General features: G+C 28.5%; 2 protein-coding genes across 4 annotated transcripts in view; both read left to right on the forward strand.

Annotated features, from left to right (window-relative positions):
* Nucleotides 1-8,954, forward strand: part of LOC142324195 (mpv17-like protein) — a 32,993-nt gene extending 24,039 nt beyond the window's left edge. The window contains exons 3-4 of one of the 3 annotated variants that reach the window (XM_075364956.1): nt 899-973; nt 8,895-8,954. In XM_075364956.1, the coding sequence (XP_075221071.1) occupies nt 899-973; nt 8,895-8,939 (120 nt within the window). In that variant the 3' untranslated portion in view covers nt 8,940-8,954. Of the gene's footprint in view, nt 1-898; nt 4,952-8,894 lie in introns of those variants that run through there. The other 2 variants (XM_075364955.1, XM_075364954.1) reach the window with 2 other exon arrangements.
* Nucleotides 8,955-12,911: 3,957 nt separating this feature from the next.
* fng (Fringe glycosyltransferase) overlaps nt 12,912-19,855 on the forward strand; it is a 334,450-nt gene continuing 327,506 nt past the window's right edge. Inside the window, exon 1 of the mRNA XM_075364957.1 lies at nt 12,912-13,193. Coding sequence (XP_075221072.1) covers nt 13,077-13,193 — 117 coding nt within the window. The 5' untranslated portion in view covers nt 12,912-13,076. The remainder of the gene's footprint in view (nt 13,194-19,855) is intronic.

Below are 19,855 nucleotides of genomic sequence, written 5' to 3' on the forward strand. Positions count from 1 at the left end.
CTTTTTGGTAGCATATTCAAAGTGCTCCTTGAATTAAAGATTCTCATCAAGGATAACACCTAGACACTTCTGTAGCTGGACATATCTAATTCATGACCTGCAATTGATGCAGGAGGTTTGTCATGTAACAGCTAGTCTACTCTTGAGCAACATTATCATTGTTTTCTCTGCACTGTGATTTTACATCACTTTGTGTGATAATTTACATCAAGACTTTTTCCAGCAAAAATCCTTTTTTGAATGTTAGCTATGACTTTTTTAAACCTGATGGAAGCTCACCTATTTCATTTTGCATTTGAAACAGCCGTGTTGTACGCCATGTTTTAATCAAATTGTGTATGCTACTCTTTACTGTGATACTGGTCTTTAGAAATTTTCCCACAGATATTTGGCGTGTTTCTTAAAAAGATCCAGAATATGTATAAGCTTCCATTATAGCAGCACTTTACTCAATCAAATATGACATTTTATAAAAACACAACTGCAAAGAATAAACTATACTGCAAAAGATGAAGTTATGACAGTTTATGTTTGACAATAGAAGAGAGTAATAACATGCACAAATTTCATTTAAAGTTCATAGTCAAGTAACTGGTTCGGTTTTAAAGTGCTCACCTGGTATATATTAACTTTTTAAATTATCAACATAAGTTTGTTTTTACTTTTTTTAATTCTATTAAATTATTAAATACAAAAATAAACTGAGTAATAAATTAAATGATAATAAAGGTTAGTTCACTTATAAATCAGTTTAGATTTTAATGTACCTTAATTGAATTTTACAGTTTTGAATTTATCTATTATCATTCTTTAAATGATTTCATATCTAACGTACATTATGAAGTTTATAAATTTAATTTGGTTATTTTAATAATTGATTTATTTGTTTTTAATTTAGGTAGCATTGATTGTTTGGCCAATATTACAAACAATAAATCACAGTTTAGTACCAGAGAAAAATAGAGTCATTTATGTAAGTATTTGTAGCTTAATATGGTCATGTTTCTTAGCTTATATGAAAGTTGTTCAAGTATCACAAATTCAACCAGCTAATTGTTAATAATTATATGATATTCAATGTGATAAGTAGTAATTGTTTTTAATGTAGATTACGTGTTATATTATACAGTAAAGTTTATTTTTTAATTTTATTATTATTTTTATTTATTTATTTTTTGTTTTTTTAGTAAAAACCAATTTTAATAATTTTTGAATTTATAATATTCTATCGTAAGTATTCATTATTAATAGTTACTGGGAAAATTTTTAAATTCATTTTTGGACCAATGAAATTTCTTAAAACATTTGAGCATCAAAATCTTAAAATCAGTATATTGTATCTAAGCAAAACATATTAAGGATTTACATTCCTCACAAAAAAAATTCTACAAAAACTTACTTCAAGATAAGAATATTATTTTGAGACTTTGTTAGGACAAAGCCTCAAAATAATATAAAATAGAATATAATTCCTAAATAAAATCTCTTTTATTTTTAATTAATTGTGCTTTGCTCCAACATTATATATATATATATATATATATATTTCTTAAGACGTTTGGCATCACTGTTAACCTTGCCATGTCATCAGGTGACTGTTTGGCTGTAAATAATTATAAATTCTTGGACACCATTCTGTCTACTGAAATAAATTAAACTTTGTTATTAAAAGAAAATATGCAACGGTTATATTTTACTTGTATTTTTCTTAATTGTAATTCATATGAATTTGTTTTTATTTTGGTTTAAAGTAAAATGTTATTATTAAATTTTCTTAAAAACTTTTATAAAAAGATCAAAATATAAAAAATCTTTTGTAAAAGGGTTTTTTATTTGTTTTCATTTAACAGCAAATTGTTTGGGTTTTAATTTTTTATCAAATGAAATTACAAAATTTAATCTAGTTAACAAAATTTAATTAATATTAATTGCACAAACAGAAAATTCATGTGATATAAAGTGACCTTTTGAAAAAAAAAGCTAATCTCACTTTACACAAAGTTTTTTTTGTGTATTTTGTATATTATGAAAATTAATTAGTTACTATATTTTTCTAAAATTTGATGTACAAGAAATTTATCAATAAGTATAATTATATGGAATGTTAAGTAGTATAAAATATATTTATATTCCTGCTGTTAAAATAATTTTATATTTTATTTTCCTAATGTGTACATTGCAATAAGGAAAGTAAAAAAAAAATAATAATAAATTTATCATTAATTTGTAACTTTATTTCAATGTTATTTACAAGTTAAAAATCTTAAAATATTTAAAAAAATTCTAAAATGTTACGATTATTTATATTAACCGTGTTGTGTGATACACAAAATAAAAAATCAAATTGTAAAACATAATTTTGTTACAGTATATTTAAAAAAATTGATTGTAGATGTTACATACAACTTTCTATTGAATTTTTGACAACTGTTTAAATTGAATGTTAATCACATACTGTATAATTATAGAAAATTACCAAATTTTTAAAAAGTACTTTTTTCGGTTATGTTCAGCATAAACTACTTTTATATAAATTGTATTTTCCCCTAATTTTTTTAGACACAAAGTGTTAAATAGTTTTTTGACAGAAGTAGATGTCACTTTTGATTGTTATATTATCTACTCCTATCAGATGAAGTAATTCCGCAAGTAGATCATCCTGTTCCACTTTATTCCCCTCTTCTTATTTCCTTTTCCTTATTTCTTTTCCCTTTTTGGAATGAGTGCCATGGGATTTGAATTGACCATCTCACCCTGGTTCCATTGGCAGCATCTTCTAGTAATGAAAAGGGCAACCGCTTCATTTTTGAAGCTCAGTGTGTTTAATGACCCTTCTGTGTGTGTAAAACTGTTGTTAAGACTCATGCTTCCTATGACGGTGTTGAACAAAAAGGCAAACTAGTGGCTGAGCCTCTTAATGGTTGATGCCACACCTTGTTTCATATAAACTTTAATCTACAATTGTAGTGCTTGTAAATAATTTGAAATAACAAAAGCCACCAATTAGAGTCACTTTCTTTGAAAGGAATGATATTCAATAAACAATCTATCCTTATGTTGAAAACAAGTAAATGTGAGTTATATATCAGCTAAAATATTTTAATAATTATTGTTATTGTATCTAGACAGACATGATTCTTCATTTTATTAAATACAATTCTTTGATTTTATTAAATGATGGCGTAAAGCTAGTTTACATCAGTGACAACGTGTTAATGTAATTTGTTACAAGCATTTTTGAAATCTGTTTCAAGTAATGTTACTAACTTAAAGTTACTGATAAATACTATTTTTCCCAGTTGCATGTCAGTAATAATATTTTGGTGATCCATTCCTTGTTTAGATAAAAAATGTAGGTAATATTTGTTATTTATTGGTATAAAGTAATGTTAGTATTATTGTTAATACCTCGACACCTGGCAGTAGAAGGAGACATGAATAAGAAAGAAGAATGTAATTTTATTAATATCATCATCTTTGGACTACTTCATTAGAGAAAATCAAGATAATAGCTGTAATCTTATAAATTTTTGGACAAATTTGACTAGTCTTCCGACTCAAGTATTTATGAGATAGTGCTCAGATATTTCATGAAAGTGTTTTAAGAATATCGTGTAAGGGTAGATCTTAATTACTGATCCTGTACTTATTCACTTTTGAGTCTATGAAAAACCAGAAATCTCTCTCTATAAAAAAGGATGGTGCATGGGTTTGTTTGTTTGCTGTATGTGCTCACATCTTTATTTTAGTTGCTATTCGTACAGAGGGACCAATGGTGGGTGCGCTGGGCAGCTTCACATGGCAACTCTCCAATTCTCTCTTACCTGACTGTCTCCTGCTAGAAGCAGTATGTTGTTAGTTAATTTACAGATTATTTAATTCAATTTCTAAACATAAATTATTTTTATTTGTATTTTTATGTACTTATATTTATTTATTTAATTTGATTAATAGAAGAAGGATTATTTGTTAATATTTAGAAGTAAAAAAAAGATTCTTTATTTAGCGGGAGAGAGTCGTTGGCATGCATCTGGCTGGCGCATCATGTGGTCTGCTCTGCACCAATAGCAGCAGCTGGACTGGCAACTAACACAACATCACACGAACTTACACAAGACAAAACTAAGAAGATGGCGTCCCCAAACCAATTCCCTGTTATCTAATGGCTAACGTTAAACATTATATTTCTATTAAAAAGTAATAAATTCTATATCTACTCGCTCCTCTAAATATAAAAACACCAAAATGTTCTACACATTAATATTTCTTTTCCTAAAATATTTGTGTAAAATACTTAATATTCTCACAAACATGAGGATACGAACGCCTAGAAGGTCCAGGGGGCAGAGGCCCTGGCTAGACGGTCGGGCAAGCAAAAAGCCCTAACTGGTTAATATATAATAATTACTATTTTAATTAAGTTCCTAATTAATCTTAATCTGTTAACTACATAATTTTTTATTGTTGCCAAGGTTATGTTAAAGCTTTTATACGTATAGTTCTATGGATTTATTAATTGAAAAGTGTTTATTTAAATATTTATTGTGATTGAGAGAGTTTATTGTATTAAGATTGTGATTATAACATTCTGTATAATATGGTAGTATTTAATATTGTATTGAATATAGCATGCAATGCTCTAATATTATTAAAAAAATTATTTTATAATATATTTATTTTAGAAACATTTCATATTTATTATTTTTTGCTAATCGGGGAAAACCATATAATTAATTTTACATTTTTTAATATACAATATTAATTTGTATGTTCAATGAATACAAATATTTTATAATTTATTTTTGCTTTTGAAGAAAATATTTCATTTTAATTGTGGTGTTTGTTAAAATTGTTACCGATTAGCTAATTTTACGTTTTTGTTAAATTTATACGTAAACATTATTTTTGTTATTATTATGTAAAAATAAAGGAGTTACATTCCTGGAACTGATGTTATTTATCTGTTTTTTTTAATACACCTTATTTTGTTACCTTAGAAGCCAAGATTGCTTCTTTTATTATTGTTAACTGTGTTTCTAAGTATATTGAAATCTTTTGTGTACAACTAATGTTCACCCTCCAATGAGGCTGTCTCAATAGTGTACTTGATGATGATGTACAAGAAGCACCAGTCAAAGTTGTTAAGTAAATATGTTTATTATAACTCTAACCCCTGTAATGAATAGAGTTAAGTAATCACTTGTAGGGCTGAATATCACTTGCATTTTAATAAACTACACTTACGTGCAGCAGTTTATTAGGTTCAATTAAGAAAGCAATTAGATACCACTCCTCTCATTTGCCTTAGTAAATCTGATACAGGATGCTTGTTCTTCAGAATGGCTATGCCAGCTTCAGTAGTGACTTTTATCTAAATCAGATCATCTACATCCTTTTTCATGGTGGCAGCTAACACTACACACTTATTCAAAGGTTATTGATGTAAAATTATTTATCAGGATGGAATAATTTTATCATTGATATTGTTCTACTAAACCTACTGCATTTTGTATTCACATCATAAATGTATGAATTACAGAATACTTTTAGAACCTTGTAGATGATTTAATTTAATAAATTAAATCATTCTCTTGATTTCAGTTTTAAAACTACGGATGAATGAACAAACTATCCAAATGAATGATAGTAAAAGTTAGTAAAAACTTATCATTTAGTTATATATATAGTTATATATATATTATTTACCATAGATATTAAAATATATTAAACTAAGTAAGATGAATTTTAGATGAATGTAAAACTAATAATTCAATTTAATTTTGAAAAAGTGATTTCTACTGCATTTAAGGTTAAGGCATGTTTTTTTAATGAGATTCTCATCAAATAACAGGTCTTGCTTAAGTGGGATTCCAATCACAGTTCTCCATTATTTTCAGTTTCAGTTATTTTCCGGCATCTTACTGGTGTATCAAGACATCAAATTAAAAAAATTATTGCCCTCATGTGAATGTTTTTTTTTTTTTTTTTTATATAAATGACCATAAAAATGTTAAATTGATATTCTTAAGGAGTAAAACAATAAAATAAATCAAATTGAACTATATCTTAGCCAAAATTATGTGTGGAAATAACAGTGTACTATGGTTTACAATTTATAACATTATTTTTTGTAAAATATTTGTAGATATTATAATTTAAGCATTTGGAAAGTTATCTATTAGAACATTTTGTCCAAATATCATTTTAGCATGACTTGCTAAACCTTGTTAATAATCTGTTATCCACGTTGCCAAAGCCATAATTTACAAAACAAACTGTTGTAACTATCTATTTTAAAATATTTACTTGTGTTTTCACATACCATTTACTATTTATATGATTCATTTTCTTTTTACTCGATTAATATTAGGAACTACTACATCCTTTGTATTTAATTATATAATTTATTTTTAAATGTTCAGTCTGTCATTGTTCACAAGATTTTTATTGTTTGAAGAAAATTTCACTGTTGACACACTCCTTAATTTCTGACGTTTATTTTAACTGGCAAACATCAAGACACATGTTACCTAAGCACCTTAAAAAAGTTGACACCTGTTGTATTTTTACACACACATTTTAACATTACAAGTAAGTGGTTGAGGCAAATTAATATTGAAAACACTAGTTGACTCAATTGATCAGGATAGTAAGGGAAAAAATAAAAACCCTGGCAGTTGATTTATCTAGCCTCAAGAAAACCATACTTAAGATAGATTTATTTATTGTAATCCAACCATAAAGAAATAACAAGCATTCAGTTTGGTTGAAAAAAATTCATGGTTTCTGTAATTACTTTTTATATAAATCAGTTTTTAACTGATTATCAATTATGATGCTTTTATTCATTTATCCAAATAACAAATTCAATTAAATTTGGTTTGGTTTATAATTTTATCGTAAATTTGCTTTACATTTCCTCACTTTTACTAATTTTTATACAGATGTTAGAATCATATAAACTGTAAAATTTAGGTGAAATTACTTATAATTTTACCCATTCATTACGTGAGTTGGTTGATCGTTAGACTTAATTAATAGTACTATCTTAGAGGTTCAATCAAGACTACCTAAGCCTCATATTCAGATCATTTACAGAAATGAAAAGTGGCAGTAAATAAGAAATAAGAAAGTTTTAAAGGCCTTTGAAATCAATGATGTAAATTAAATTTTGCAAATAGTTTGATAAAGTACAAAATAAAATAGTTTCAGGATGTATCTGTGAAAACATTGATACTTATTTCAGAATTTTATTTTTTAGAAATTGATGTTTGTGACCCATGTATTACAGTATGCAGGTTCATTTAGAGAAACCATAGCGTAGAAAGATTGGACAGACTATGTAGAAATTATTATTTATTATCAAGTAACTTACTTTCCAAATTATCTTTCTGAAATAATTAGCATTACCTTCAGTGGAGGCTTTTTTGGCATCAAGGCATAGATCATTATGGTCATTAGCCTTTGTGTTGCCAAAAAAGATATCGGGTTGTTATTCCTTGATGCATGCTGTTTCTACAAATACAAAATAATATACCAAAACATTTTCCATATGACATTTCTGGTATCTTCATAAAGTAAAATAATTAATTCTGATACAACAAAATATTCAAATCTCTTAGGATCTTGACTTTCAATAAGCCCATCCCTTCTTTTTTTAGACCTGCAATCCAAATAAACTTGTATCATTCTTGAATGATCTACCAGGAGTTATCTCTTCCATTGCTAGGTACATCTCTTGACCTTTCTCTCTGAGGAAGGCTGGCGGCACTAATTGGGAGCCTGGAGGACATATTGCATTCTGCACCGATAAACCTCCATTTAGAATGTGCCCCTTTCAGTTTTATGGTCTCAGGGGTAGGGACAAATTTGCCTTGAGGTACTTCACATATTAGTAATTGATCTTTGTTCAGTGTCTTTAGCTAATATATTTAACCTGCATTTAAATATACAAGTGTTGGTCAAATATAAACCAGGATTTTGTCTTCACAACTCATGTATAAAGTTGAGTTGGCTAGTGCGAAGGGATATTGACTGCTCTCTGGAGAGAGGGGATGGATGCTTTCCTGCACCTTGACATTGCATCCGCATGTACCTTGGTGTTCACTCTTTGGTTAGTAAAATCATGTTAGAGCAAGAAATTCCATCATTGCTTGCAGAAAGTATTTCCTCATTTGTGAAGATTATCACGAATGATATTGCAACATAGCCAGGTATATGACTTGGCCAGCAGCTTTAAAGGAGGAGATGAAACTGTAGAGAATGAGAGAAAAATAGGTGTTGACAACATTCAGTCAATCGAAGACCTCATTAAAGACTGCACCTGATAGTTAATGAAATTGTTTCAGAAATAGTTATCATGGAAGTGCTCATTATATTATCAAAAAACTCCTTGGGTTTTCCAAAGTCTGTGTATGTGGGTATGATTTTTGATCCAAATTGGAAACAGGAAAATTATTTTTTACTTCAAAAAGAAAGGAAAATTAATCTTTTAACGTCAAATGTGATGAGACATGAATCCATCATAACACTTGAGTCTAAATCAGCTAGTTTGGAGCGGTATAGCAATGGAGAGCCTTGTCCTGTAAAGGAAAAATGTTTGCCAGCTGGTAAAGTTGTTGGAACTGGAAAGGCATATTACTCATTAGTTTTCTCTACAAATTTTGCACTGTGAATGTTGCATGCTACTGCTCTTAGTGAAAGCCACCTAAGTAACTAAAGACACTGTCAGTCGATCAGAGACATGATTCTTTGAGATAATGTAGATGAAAATGTTAATGGATGAAATTTAATGGGAAACTTTAGAATGTCATCCATACAGTCCATATTTTTTCTCTTGTAATTTCTTTTTGTTTGGGTCATTGAAAGAGACTGTGGAAAGACATTGATTTCAGAGTGATGAAGTAGAGGAGCGGAGCTCATGCACAACTAGCTCATAACATGTCTCAAACTTGACACTGAGAAGAGATCCAGAAGCTTCCTACACTTTGGAGAAAAAGGTGTAGAACTTCAGGGAGACATAGGGATTTACAGAGAAAAGCAATAAATATGTTTTGTATTTTTATTCTGTACTAATAAATGTTAAAATAAAAATTTTGTTTATTTTTGACTGACATTTATATTTTATGTTGTGTCTAATTTTTATATTTGTAAATTTCATTTTGTTCAAGAATGTTGAAATATTAAGTTTATCATTGAGTATAATATTTGAATGTGATGGTTAATGTCTGTACACAAATGTTATGTTTGTGTGAAATGATTTGGAAAATTTGATATTATTGTGTATATGAATGGGCAAATAGTCTATCCAAAGTAGTTTTTTAGGACCAGCAGTGGAGTTGTTTACATCTGCATTGCTGTGATTGTTAATTTGTTCTATGTTAGCATTCTTATGATTATGCATTATGTATGTTGTTTTAAAGGAGACTCAGTAAACCTTCTTTCCTGAAAATGTTAGCGATTTTTTATGACATTGAAGTAGTGAGTAATGTTAATCGTGTGCAATGAAGTAATTCAAAGATCATTTGCTTTCAGTGTTATGCTCTTTCAAATTATCTTCCAGAGTATTAAGTTACTAACTAAAAAATCAGAATGTGTGACTTCAATTTATTAGTTCAGAAAATTACTTTATGTAATTTTAGTCTAACTAAACCCAGAATTTTATGTTTATAACAAAAATTTATTTATTTACTGTTATGTCATAGTACTAAACAGTTATGAAAAGATTTGTTTGGTATGGTTCTTGGAAACAAATATATAACATTTTTTAAAGGTCTCATTGCTGAAATGTTATTACAGTGTGATATATGTAAACATAGAAATTTGTATTTTAACATATATGAAGAATATATACAATTGAATTCAATTTTACAAAGATATTCTTCTTAGAAGTTATGTATGTGTAAAAAGGTATAAAGGATATGCTTTTCTGTATTTTTTTAAAAGTATGAACCACACATTTCTTATTTAAATTAGTTAATAAAAATAAGGATTTGTTATTGGTATATAATATGATTTTATACAAGATTGTAACAGCTGAAACTCAGGCGTTTTCTCATTGAAATAAGAAAATTGTTACAATAAATCCTAAGAAATTTTTTTTATTAATTTGCTAAGTATTATAGTGGTGAAAATTACTTTCATTGCTTAAATTTAGATCTTTGTTTATACTTTTGAATACTTTGTATGGCAAAAGTCCAGTTGTAGAGACCACTCATTTGAAATTTCTACACCTGTTCCCTGTTAATGCCATTAACCCTTATAATACTTTGCCCATGGAATAAAAATGATTCAGGAATTAGATGACTGTATTAAATTTTTGAATTATTAATTTAAACTTGCATTAACTACAAGTCAAACTGAATGGTATTATAAAACATTTTGAAATACATTTTTTCAATTAATATTATTGCGGACCATATGGATAAGAACATAGCAAATTTATATCTTTAACTAACTATTTATAAAATCGGTTGCAGTAATTAAAAATTGAATAATCCAATTAATAATGATTATATAAAGATTTTTAAAAATATGTAACTTAAGGTAATAGATCAAAATCAGTAAAGTAGTTGGTCTTGTAAAGATTCAGGCCGTACTTCCAGCCAGAATCCACTAATTAAACTCAAATTTCTAAAATACAACAGCAATACAGATACTTAGATGAAAGTTGAACATTAGTCAAACTAAAAAAATAAATTGGTCATAATACATTCAATATTAGGTAAAAGAACACAATGGTTATAAACATTACATACAAAAACAGAATTTGCATTGATAGAAACAAAATGTACATAAATAGATAATATATATCATGAAATAATTTATGATGTAGTCGAACAATTTTAAATTTACAAAGACACTGATTTATAAAAAAAAAAACTTAAATAAATATGGAAATCATGTATGGTTGAACACTTGCTGAACAGTTTTTTTTTTATCTAGAAGTGGTTCCAGCATTATATAATTGCAAAGAACGACATTGCTGTGGAAGGAAATGTATTTCTGTAAAAGTATGAAAATACTGTTACACAATTAAGTTGTTAAGATTCATTGCCATAAGTTTTGAACTTGATTATACACCATCCAGTATAGATGTAACTTAATGATTTATAGTTCTGCTGGTTATTTTCACAAACTGCACACTTCTGAGGATGGACAAGAACTTTCCTTAGAAAAGCCTTAAGCCTATTCTTCAGTGATTTAATGTATATTTAAGCTACCAGTAATAAATAATATCAATTAATTATTATAATTATTATTATTGCTGGAGTAATATACTTACCCCATCCTGGTAAAGAACTCAAAAGGAATTGTGACCAGAACTGTGATCATACTTTATCTGCAGGGACTTTATAGGACCTCTGAAAATGGTTTCATTTTTCTTATTTAACAGTTCCAGAATGGAAAGTTCATCCATTTCTTACTTTCTATTTTTTTTTCCTTATTACCTTCAGCACCAAGGTAATGATATCAAGATGTTAGTGTACTTCTGTCAGTGGAATCTAAACAACTTAATTGTGTAACAGTATTTTCATACTTTTACAGAAATACATTTCCTTTCACAGCAATGTTGTTCTTTGCAATTATATAATGCTGGAACCACTTCTAGATAAAAAAAAAACTGTTCAGCAAGTGCTCAAACCATACATGATTATAATATTTATTTAAGTTTTTTTTTATAAATCAGTGTCTTTGTAAATTTAAATTCTTTTACTTTCCCTTAGTCCTTCAACCATTTTTCTCAGGGAATTTATAAGTTGCTATCTTCACATTAACTTTGGCACCATGCTGACACCTGGTGATCTCAGCAGGTAGTACAGTTTTGTCTGTGAAACTGTAGATTCTCTTTTTGAAATAAGGAGATAGCAAAAAAACAGACTGGAGACTGAACTGTCAATCAGGTAAAGTCAAGCATCTTACATTTACAAAAATCTATTGGTATATTTGCGAGGATGCTAAATGTAATGATCAAACATTGTTCATACTTTTTCAGTCTTAAGAATTGGCTACCTTACAATGCTGGAGTCCAGTAGCCTGTTACCTCAAGCCAATAATTTCTCAAATTATCTTATTACCAGGGTAATAAGTAACTACAGGAATTTGAACCTGGACCAGTAATAAATTTAAATCTGGTTCCATTCTTTACACAATTTTATGTAAAATGTAAATTTATGTGAATATTGTCTGTCAGTTTTAATGAATATACTTTTCACAAAAATTACATTTATAATTCTTGGCCACCAGACCATGCACTCTTTTTAAACTTTTATCCTATATAACATTTATTTTTCTCTACTGTGCACATTTAAAAATGTTCTTGACTTACAAGATTTTACAGCCATAATGATAAATTATCATATTATAATAAATATTATTATATGATAATATTATTATATTAATAATATTAAATATTATCTTATAAATTATTCAATGTAACGTTTATAATGTTTTTAGATTTGCAGTTATTTTCTTAATTTCTCTGTAATTACTTTTGTTAAAACTTAAAAATTTAATAATTGAAACATTAGATAAAATTATTAACATATATAGTCATAAAACAATGTTAAGTGATTTATTTTAGTTAAGATGAAAAAATAGAGAATCTGGACGTGATAGCATAATTTTTTTCAATCGAAATATATTAATTTTATTACTGTAATCTGTAGTGGAATGTAACCTTTCATCATCGGTTAAAAATAAGTCCGATTAAAAGTAGGAGGACGTATGGAATAGAGATATCTGCATTGTCGATAATAGTGACGCTTTTTTTGCGGATAAAGGTCAAATGTGTTAATAGTTCCGGGATTCATCGCTAGGTAACAGTAGTGTATGAATGAGACTACCTGTTGCTTAACCGAGTACAGCCGAGTAGATATAGTGGGGGTGTTTGTTTACAAGATGGCCGAAGTATCGGGTAACGTGTGTGTGAAATTAGTGTGTCTATGGCTGTCCACGGATTTAGAAGTGGTATCAGCTTGTGTTATTTTACGTTCATTTGTTTACGACATGTGATGACAATCATGTAGCAAAGAAATAAGTGTCGTACAAAACCGGGTCGTGTTTCATACGATATTATGCCTTCAAGGCTTAAGAGACTTCTCCAGTCATCGGTACTATTAGCAGCTCTTACTTATACTTCTGTCCTCGTCTACCAAAGAAACGTCAGTGTGCCGGATATTTCTACAAACCAGGTTAGTCAGTATTGAAATATATCTTTCGTAAAAATACATTGTTTCTTATATTCTGTATTTTTAACTTACAGTTCACTGTCTCGACCAATTCTCGCTTTTATGAAGTCGTTGTTACCTCAATGAACTGATAAAAACTACATTTAGATTAATCCCGCTATTGTTCATTATTATTGCTTATGCGGATAAACAATATCAACCCGACAGTAATGTAAATCAATAAATCCGAAAGATATGTTATCTAGATCATATCGAGATAATTTGTGCGTTCTGCTACTCGATTGCAATTTTAGTTTAGTAATGTTATCGTTAACATAGAATTATTGTTATTATATCTTACAAACGTAGCTTAATTTATTAATCGAACAAAAAAAAAACAGATGAAACTCGAAAAGCAGTAAAGAAAACAAAAAAGTTTTAGTAATTGAAGTCCCTGTTTAATCGGTTTGATATTTTGAACCTTTGATATTTATGATGATCATCGACGGTACTTAATTCGCATCGATATCTGTGAAACATGTAAGTTTTGTTATATTGAAAATAAAACTTCTTTCTGATGAACTGCCCGTTTCGTTGCGATCTGTGTCGTAAAGCTGTGATCAAGGCCGATGTAAATCTAATCCGCGGAACGAGAACAAAAAAATAAGTAAACTCTGCTTAAATTTGTTTTGCTTTTATTTACTGTTATAAAAATATATTGCGAACGCTAAATGGATTCGCACGTTCACATCAAAAATTGTCCGACCGATTTTTATGTAATGAAATTCCGGGTTATTGTTTTGACGTAGTCAATTTTTTTTAAATTTCTTTCTCTGGAAAAAAGCACTGCGGTACGTTTTTTCGTATTAAAATCAGATTTTTATTGTACAACTCTTTAGCAAACTATCGCTGCTAGTAATTTCTAATTTAATATTACCATGTTATTTTGATTTATAATTGTGACTGAAATAATTATTTTTTATTTAGTTATAACGGTAGCAATGTAATTAATTCACTAATATATGCATCCTGTTCGTGTACTTTCTGTTTGAATAGATCTAGCGGTTTTTTGTATTTGTTTAATCTTTACTCTCGCTAATTTCCAAGATGCGTATTAAAGATGTGTTTTCTCGCAACGAAGTCATAGCGGCGATGCCGATGTAATAAATAACATAAATTTACGTCTTATTGTGATGTTTTTAACGTAATAGTTTTGGAAACCGATTAAAAGCTTATTTTAACGAATGTATATATATAATTAAATTATTTTTCGCGCATATAGATAAAATATTAGCATTACAAAATTCGTTTTAAAAAATTCTCATGTGCGAATGTATTTTGTCAGTTATGTATTTCTATAATTTTTACTTTGTTATAAAATGAAAGATTTTGGTCTGCGTGGTTCTAATAGAATTTAGGTGTGTCAAAGTAACCCACCGGGTTGGTCTAGTGGTGAACGCGTCTTCGCAAATCAGTTGATTTCGAAGTCGAGTGTTCTAAGATTCAAATCCTAGTAAAGGCAGTTACTTTTATACGAATTTGAATACTAGATCGTGGATAGCGGTGTTCTTCGGCGGTTGGGTTTCAATTAACCACACATCTCAGAAACGGTCGACCTGAAACTATACAAGACTACACTTCATATATATCATCCTCGTTCGTCCTCTGAAGGAATCCTGACGGTGGTTGCGGAGGCTAAGCAGAAAAAGCAAAGGTGCGTCAAAGTAGTCGGTTGTTAGCAATTTTCAGACTCCTAGAACAAAAAACATCAGCGAATTGTCTCCTCATGCTGTATTATATTTTGAACATCGTCTGTTAGAATTAAAAAAAAACACGATTTATTCTCACTAACAGTTGCAAGTAGAGTAATTTTCTATGAACTACAGTGTTTAATTATTGTTTTAAACGGTTATAATTATTTAGCGTTAAAGTAAATGATTCTTTTTATTTTGATCTTACAGTATAATATACGAGTACTATAAAGATCACATTAGGAGTACATGTAATTAATTATAAAATAAAAAAAATAGATGATTTAAAGCCCCCCCATATAAATTATTTGAAATAGAAACAGATGAAATAATTTTAACGTAAATATATGAAGATATTGGATATAAAAAAATAACTACAAAATAACTCACAATTTAGGAGAAAAAGGATTAAAATTATTTTTATGAATTCGTTTTGAAAATTATTTGAATGCTTGAATATTACACGCGTCGAATGATATATAGAAATTCAATTTTTTCAATTAGTATTTAAAACATTCTTCGATAGGGTAATATTGTTTCTGTAAAATAATTCTTTTTATTATACGTTAAATAAATTGTGGGATTTTTTAAAATTGTTCGGTAATTTATTCAAAATGGCAGTGGAGCAAAATAAGGCTCATTCTCGTAAGCCGAAGTATCGTGTCGAGTTATACGTTACGCTAGATGCGTTGTATTAACGGTTCTGTTATCCGGTTCGGTAGAGGTTGATTTTATTATCTTTTAATAGTAAGCGACTGTTTTTTTTTTCAGATTGCGCATTTATCAATATAAACAGGGATAAATTAAAATATACAGGATGTTTCGTGAAAAAGGGAGAAACTTTCAGGACGTATTCTACTGGTGAAAATAATGAAAAAAGTTCATATTAACTTAGGTCTAGAAACGCTTTGTTTTCGAGTTACGGATAACGAAAGATTTCTAATAAAAAAAAGCTCTTCTGTAATTTTTAAGACCCGAATCGAGGAGGAAAGTCGGTGGTTTCTTATGTCATTTAACCTGGGATGTATAGGATAAAACAGGTTCAAAAAATTAATGTAAATACAGCTGACAAAAAGTGAATAGAAGCTTTTAAATATCGGTTTTTCATCGAAGCAAAACGAACGAAGGATAGACAGAAAATTGTATTTTTCTTTCTGTACTTAGTAAGCATTCTTTTTAAAAACAAAACTGTAATTTCTGAAAATAATTTTAAAAGAAATACAAAATTTATGAAACAGTATTTAAACTGTATATATTCGATAATTTTTTAAATACGGGCGATCGAAAAGATTCAAAACTAACGGGCCCCAAAGGATTCTCTTACAGCACATTTGAAAACTCGTACTGATTTTTTGGAGTACCGAGAGATGATATTTTATTGAAGACGTGAGTGTAATAATTATTTAACGACGATTACAAGTTTAGCGTTTTATTAAGGAGCTTCAAGTACAGTTTTATTGTATCGCAAACAAAATCGATTAATTAATCCGAAATCAAAATTTCTGGTCATCAAAAACGCCCAGAAAGTTTGCTGTACGGACAACAGAAATATTATTTATCATTAATAGGAATTATGCCGTCGCGATCGGTTACATTACGTCTATCTTAGAAGCACAACTCGAAGGTTTAATTTACATTTAAAATTGGACGGTTACAGCCCGTATAGTGAATAATTTTTGTACTGTTAAAGTAAAATTTTCAATTCCTTTTAAATAATTAGTTGAGATATGATTGTAGTCGTGTCGTCTGCGAAGAAGGTATCAACAGTATTTTGAGGTTGGTCATCAATAAGGAATAAGAAACCAAAAGGTCGGAACGTTTCCCTGAAGCACTCCGCGTTCTACTCGTACATCTTGAAGCGAGGACCTAAATTTTACATGTATATTGTTATCAAAAGTTGAAATTTCAATTACTTTTATGATGTAAGGTTTAACTTTAATCGATTGCGAACAGTTCCTCTCGTACTATAGCTACTAAATTTTTTTATCGGTAAAAGTGAAAAACTAAATAAACGCTTTAGTAAGATCGCAAAAAAATGAAAATGGAGTTTTTTTGTTATCTAAAAGCTAATAAATGGCTGTCTGTAAAATTTAAAAAAAAATACTGAAAGCCGGTAATACGTTAACGCTTTTCAAGAAATGTTAAAAGCCTTTATTTTTCATAATTCTTCTAAACGCTTTATAAAATAATGAAATTACTTTTCTTAAGGAATAAAAGGAATGACAACGGAAGTTTTAAGGCGGATGGGAAATAACTACGTTGTTGAAAGGTTCGTTAAGTAAATCGGCAGCTACGATTTCTTTTATAGTACTATTCCGGCAGGAATTTCATCAATACTCGAACTTTGTATTTAAAATACACTAACCTCCTGGGTATCGATGTTTTTACTTCCTCTGCCTCAAATGGAAATAAAAATAATGGTGCGTCAATATTTCATAATATTTTTATTTAAAAATATTGAACGAAACTGTTCAAAGTGATGTTGGAAGTAGATCGTTATTAATGTTCTTTAATCGTATAATAAATTGCTCTAATTTGTTTAAAAATAAATACGGTGCGATTATATATTAACGAAGATTTTAAATAAAACTTATTTGGTACTTTTTCTAATTTCACAGCCAAAAATAGATCAGAAATGAAATCGTTGTAAAATAGCAATAATTACCATTATTGTATTTAGTTTAAATAACACTTTTGCTGTTAATAAGTAGTATATAATTTGTATATTTAACGTTAATTAGACGACATACGCGAGCGAAGCGAACGTAGGTTATGTTCGGTTAGTTTATATTGATATACGCTCGCTTACCTCGTCTAATTAACGATAAATATGTAAATTATATACAGTAAGTCGTATGTAAAAATTCGGCTATGAAATTCCGAAACCTACAGATTAGTTTAATTATTGTTAGTTTTGTTTTCTGGTTTTTGTTTTCTTGCGCCGAACTACTTAGATTTTTTCCTAGTAAACTACGATATTCATCGTGCCGCATCTCTTCAAATTTATCGATCGTTTCTTTTTCGCGTAAAAAAAAATACTATATGAAGCTTCCTTATCAGCCGACAGCAGAGTCTCTGAAAAAAAGCTTCTTTTTTGTAGCATTTAAATCATTAATATGCGTTTTCATTATCTGCATATTTGTTATGCGTTTTATTCCATCGCTTTTATATTATTAAACGATTTTTTAACCTTAAAATTTAACTTACATAAAATGCGACGCAAAGTATTTCGTATAAATTAATTTACAAAAAATAGGATATACAAAAAAAAATTAAGATATTTACAAAAAATTACAAAATTAGGATATTTAGTATTTTATCGTATAGTTTTAAACTAAATTTTTAAAACCGATTCTATCTTAAATGTATTTATGAATGCGGTACTAAAACATTGATGTGGACACCACCTGATTTCCTTGTACTCCTATTAAATTATATAACGCATTTTTAAAACTACATAAAATTTTATTTTACTAATAACTTCTGATTTTTTTTACAGAGGTTAATAATTATTAATAAATAAATCAATATATTTAAATTTAAAAAAAAATCGGCAATGAAGTCGGATTCGAACCGATGTGCCTTTTCCTTGTAAGATTCAAATATTTCATTAATTAAAATTTCATTTGGCTATAACTCTGGAACCGATGAAAACAAATACCACTTATGATATCGTTGAAAATCTCTCAATGAAGGCTTATTACTGCAATTAAGAAAAAGTCCATAATTCAAAAAATTTGGATTTTGGACTTTTGGGCTTTTTTGGACACTTTTGATCCAGTCGATTGCAATCAAAGGGGAAGTTGCACAACTAGATGTTACAACAGTCCTAAATCCAAAATTTCAACATCCTGCAGCTAATCGTTTTTGAATTATGCGAGATACCTACATACGTAGAGACGTCACGCCGAAACTAGTCAAAATGAATTCAGGGATGGCCAAAATGGATATTTCCGTTGAAATCTGAAAACCGAAATTTTTCGCGATTACAATACTTCCTTTACTTCGTACAAGGAAGTAAAAATTATCCTTATTTATAGTATCGCAGTATTTCTTTTAAAATTAACACCGTCGTCGGTGTAGTTTTTTTAAAGCTTATCGGATAAGCGTTCTAGCTTATATTAATCCCTATTCCTAACGTTAAGAGTTTTTTCGATATATTTCCACGGTTTTAATTACTTTTGAGCATTTGTGTTTTTTTTTTAAATTAAAGCGATATTAATTTTATTATGCCAATTAAAAAGCCGGTAACCCATCGTTTTTTGAATTTTAATTTGATTATTATACTCGTAAAATTAATTTTAGGTTTATTATTTAAAAATATTCGTGTCTAATTAAAACCCTGATAATTATTAAAATTAGCTTACGGTAAGCAACTTACAGTTAAACTTCATTTTAATATGTATAATAAAAAATAAATTACTAAGGAGTTACAACTTAATAATCCGTTTAATACAATCACGTTTTTTTTTTAATTTTTAAAACAAATTTCTTAATTTAATGAAAAATGTAATAGGAATAAATTTTCTTTAATATAAAAAAACAAATTAAATTATTACCTTTAATTAAATGTTAATTACATATAATTAAAAATTGGGTTTAATTTTTTTAACGCAAAATCGAATAATTTTTTAGTTATTTTTGATGATTTTTAAAAATATTTGTAGTCCTGATTAGAAATTTAGATTACTAACTTTTAACTTATCGATTCAATTTTTACTTCCTTGTACGAAATAAAGGAAGTATTGTGATCGTGAAAAATTTCAGTTTTTAGATTTCAACGGAAATAATCCATTTTGACCATCCCTGAATCCATTTTGACTAGTTTCGGCGTGACGTTTGTACGTACGTAGGTACCTCGCATAACTAAAAAACGATTAGCCATACGATGTTGAAATTTTGGATTTAGGACTGTTGTAACATATAATTGGTCCA

This window comes from Lycorma delicatula, chromosome 4 (assembly GCF_047948215.1).
Source record: "Lycorma delicatula isolate Av1 chromosome 4, ASM4794821v1, whole genome shotgun sequence".
NCBI lineage: Eukaryota > Metazoa > Arthropoda > Insecta > Hemiptera > Fulgoridae > Lycorma > Lycorma delicatula.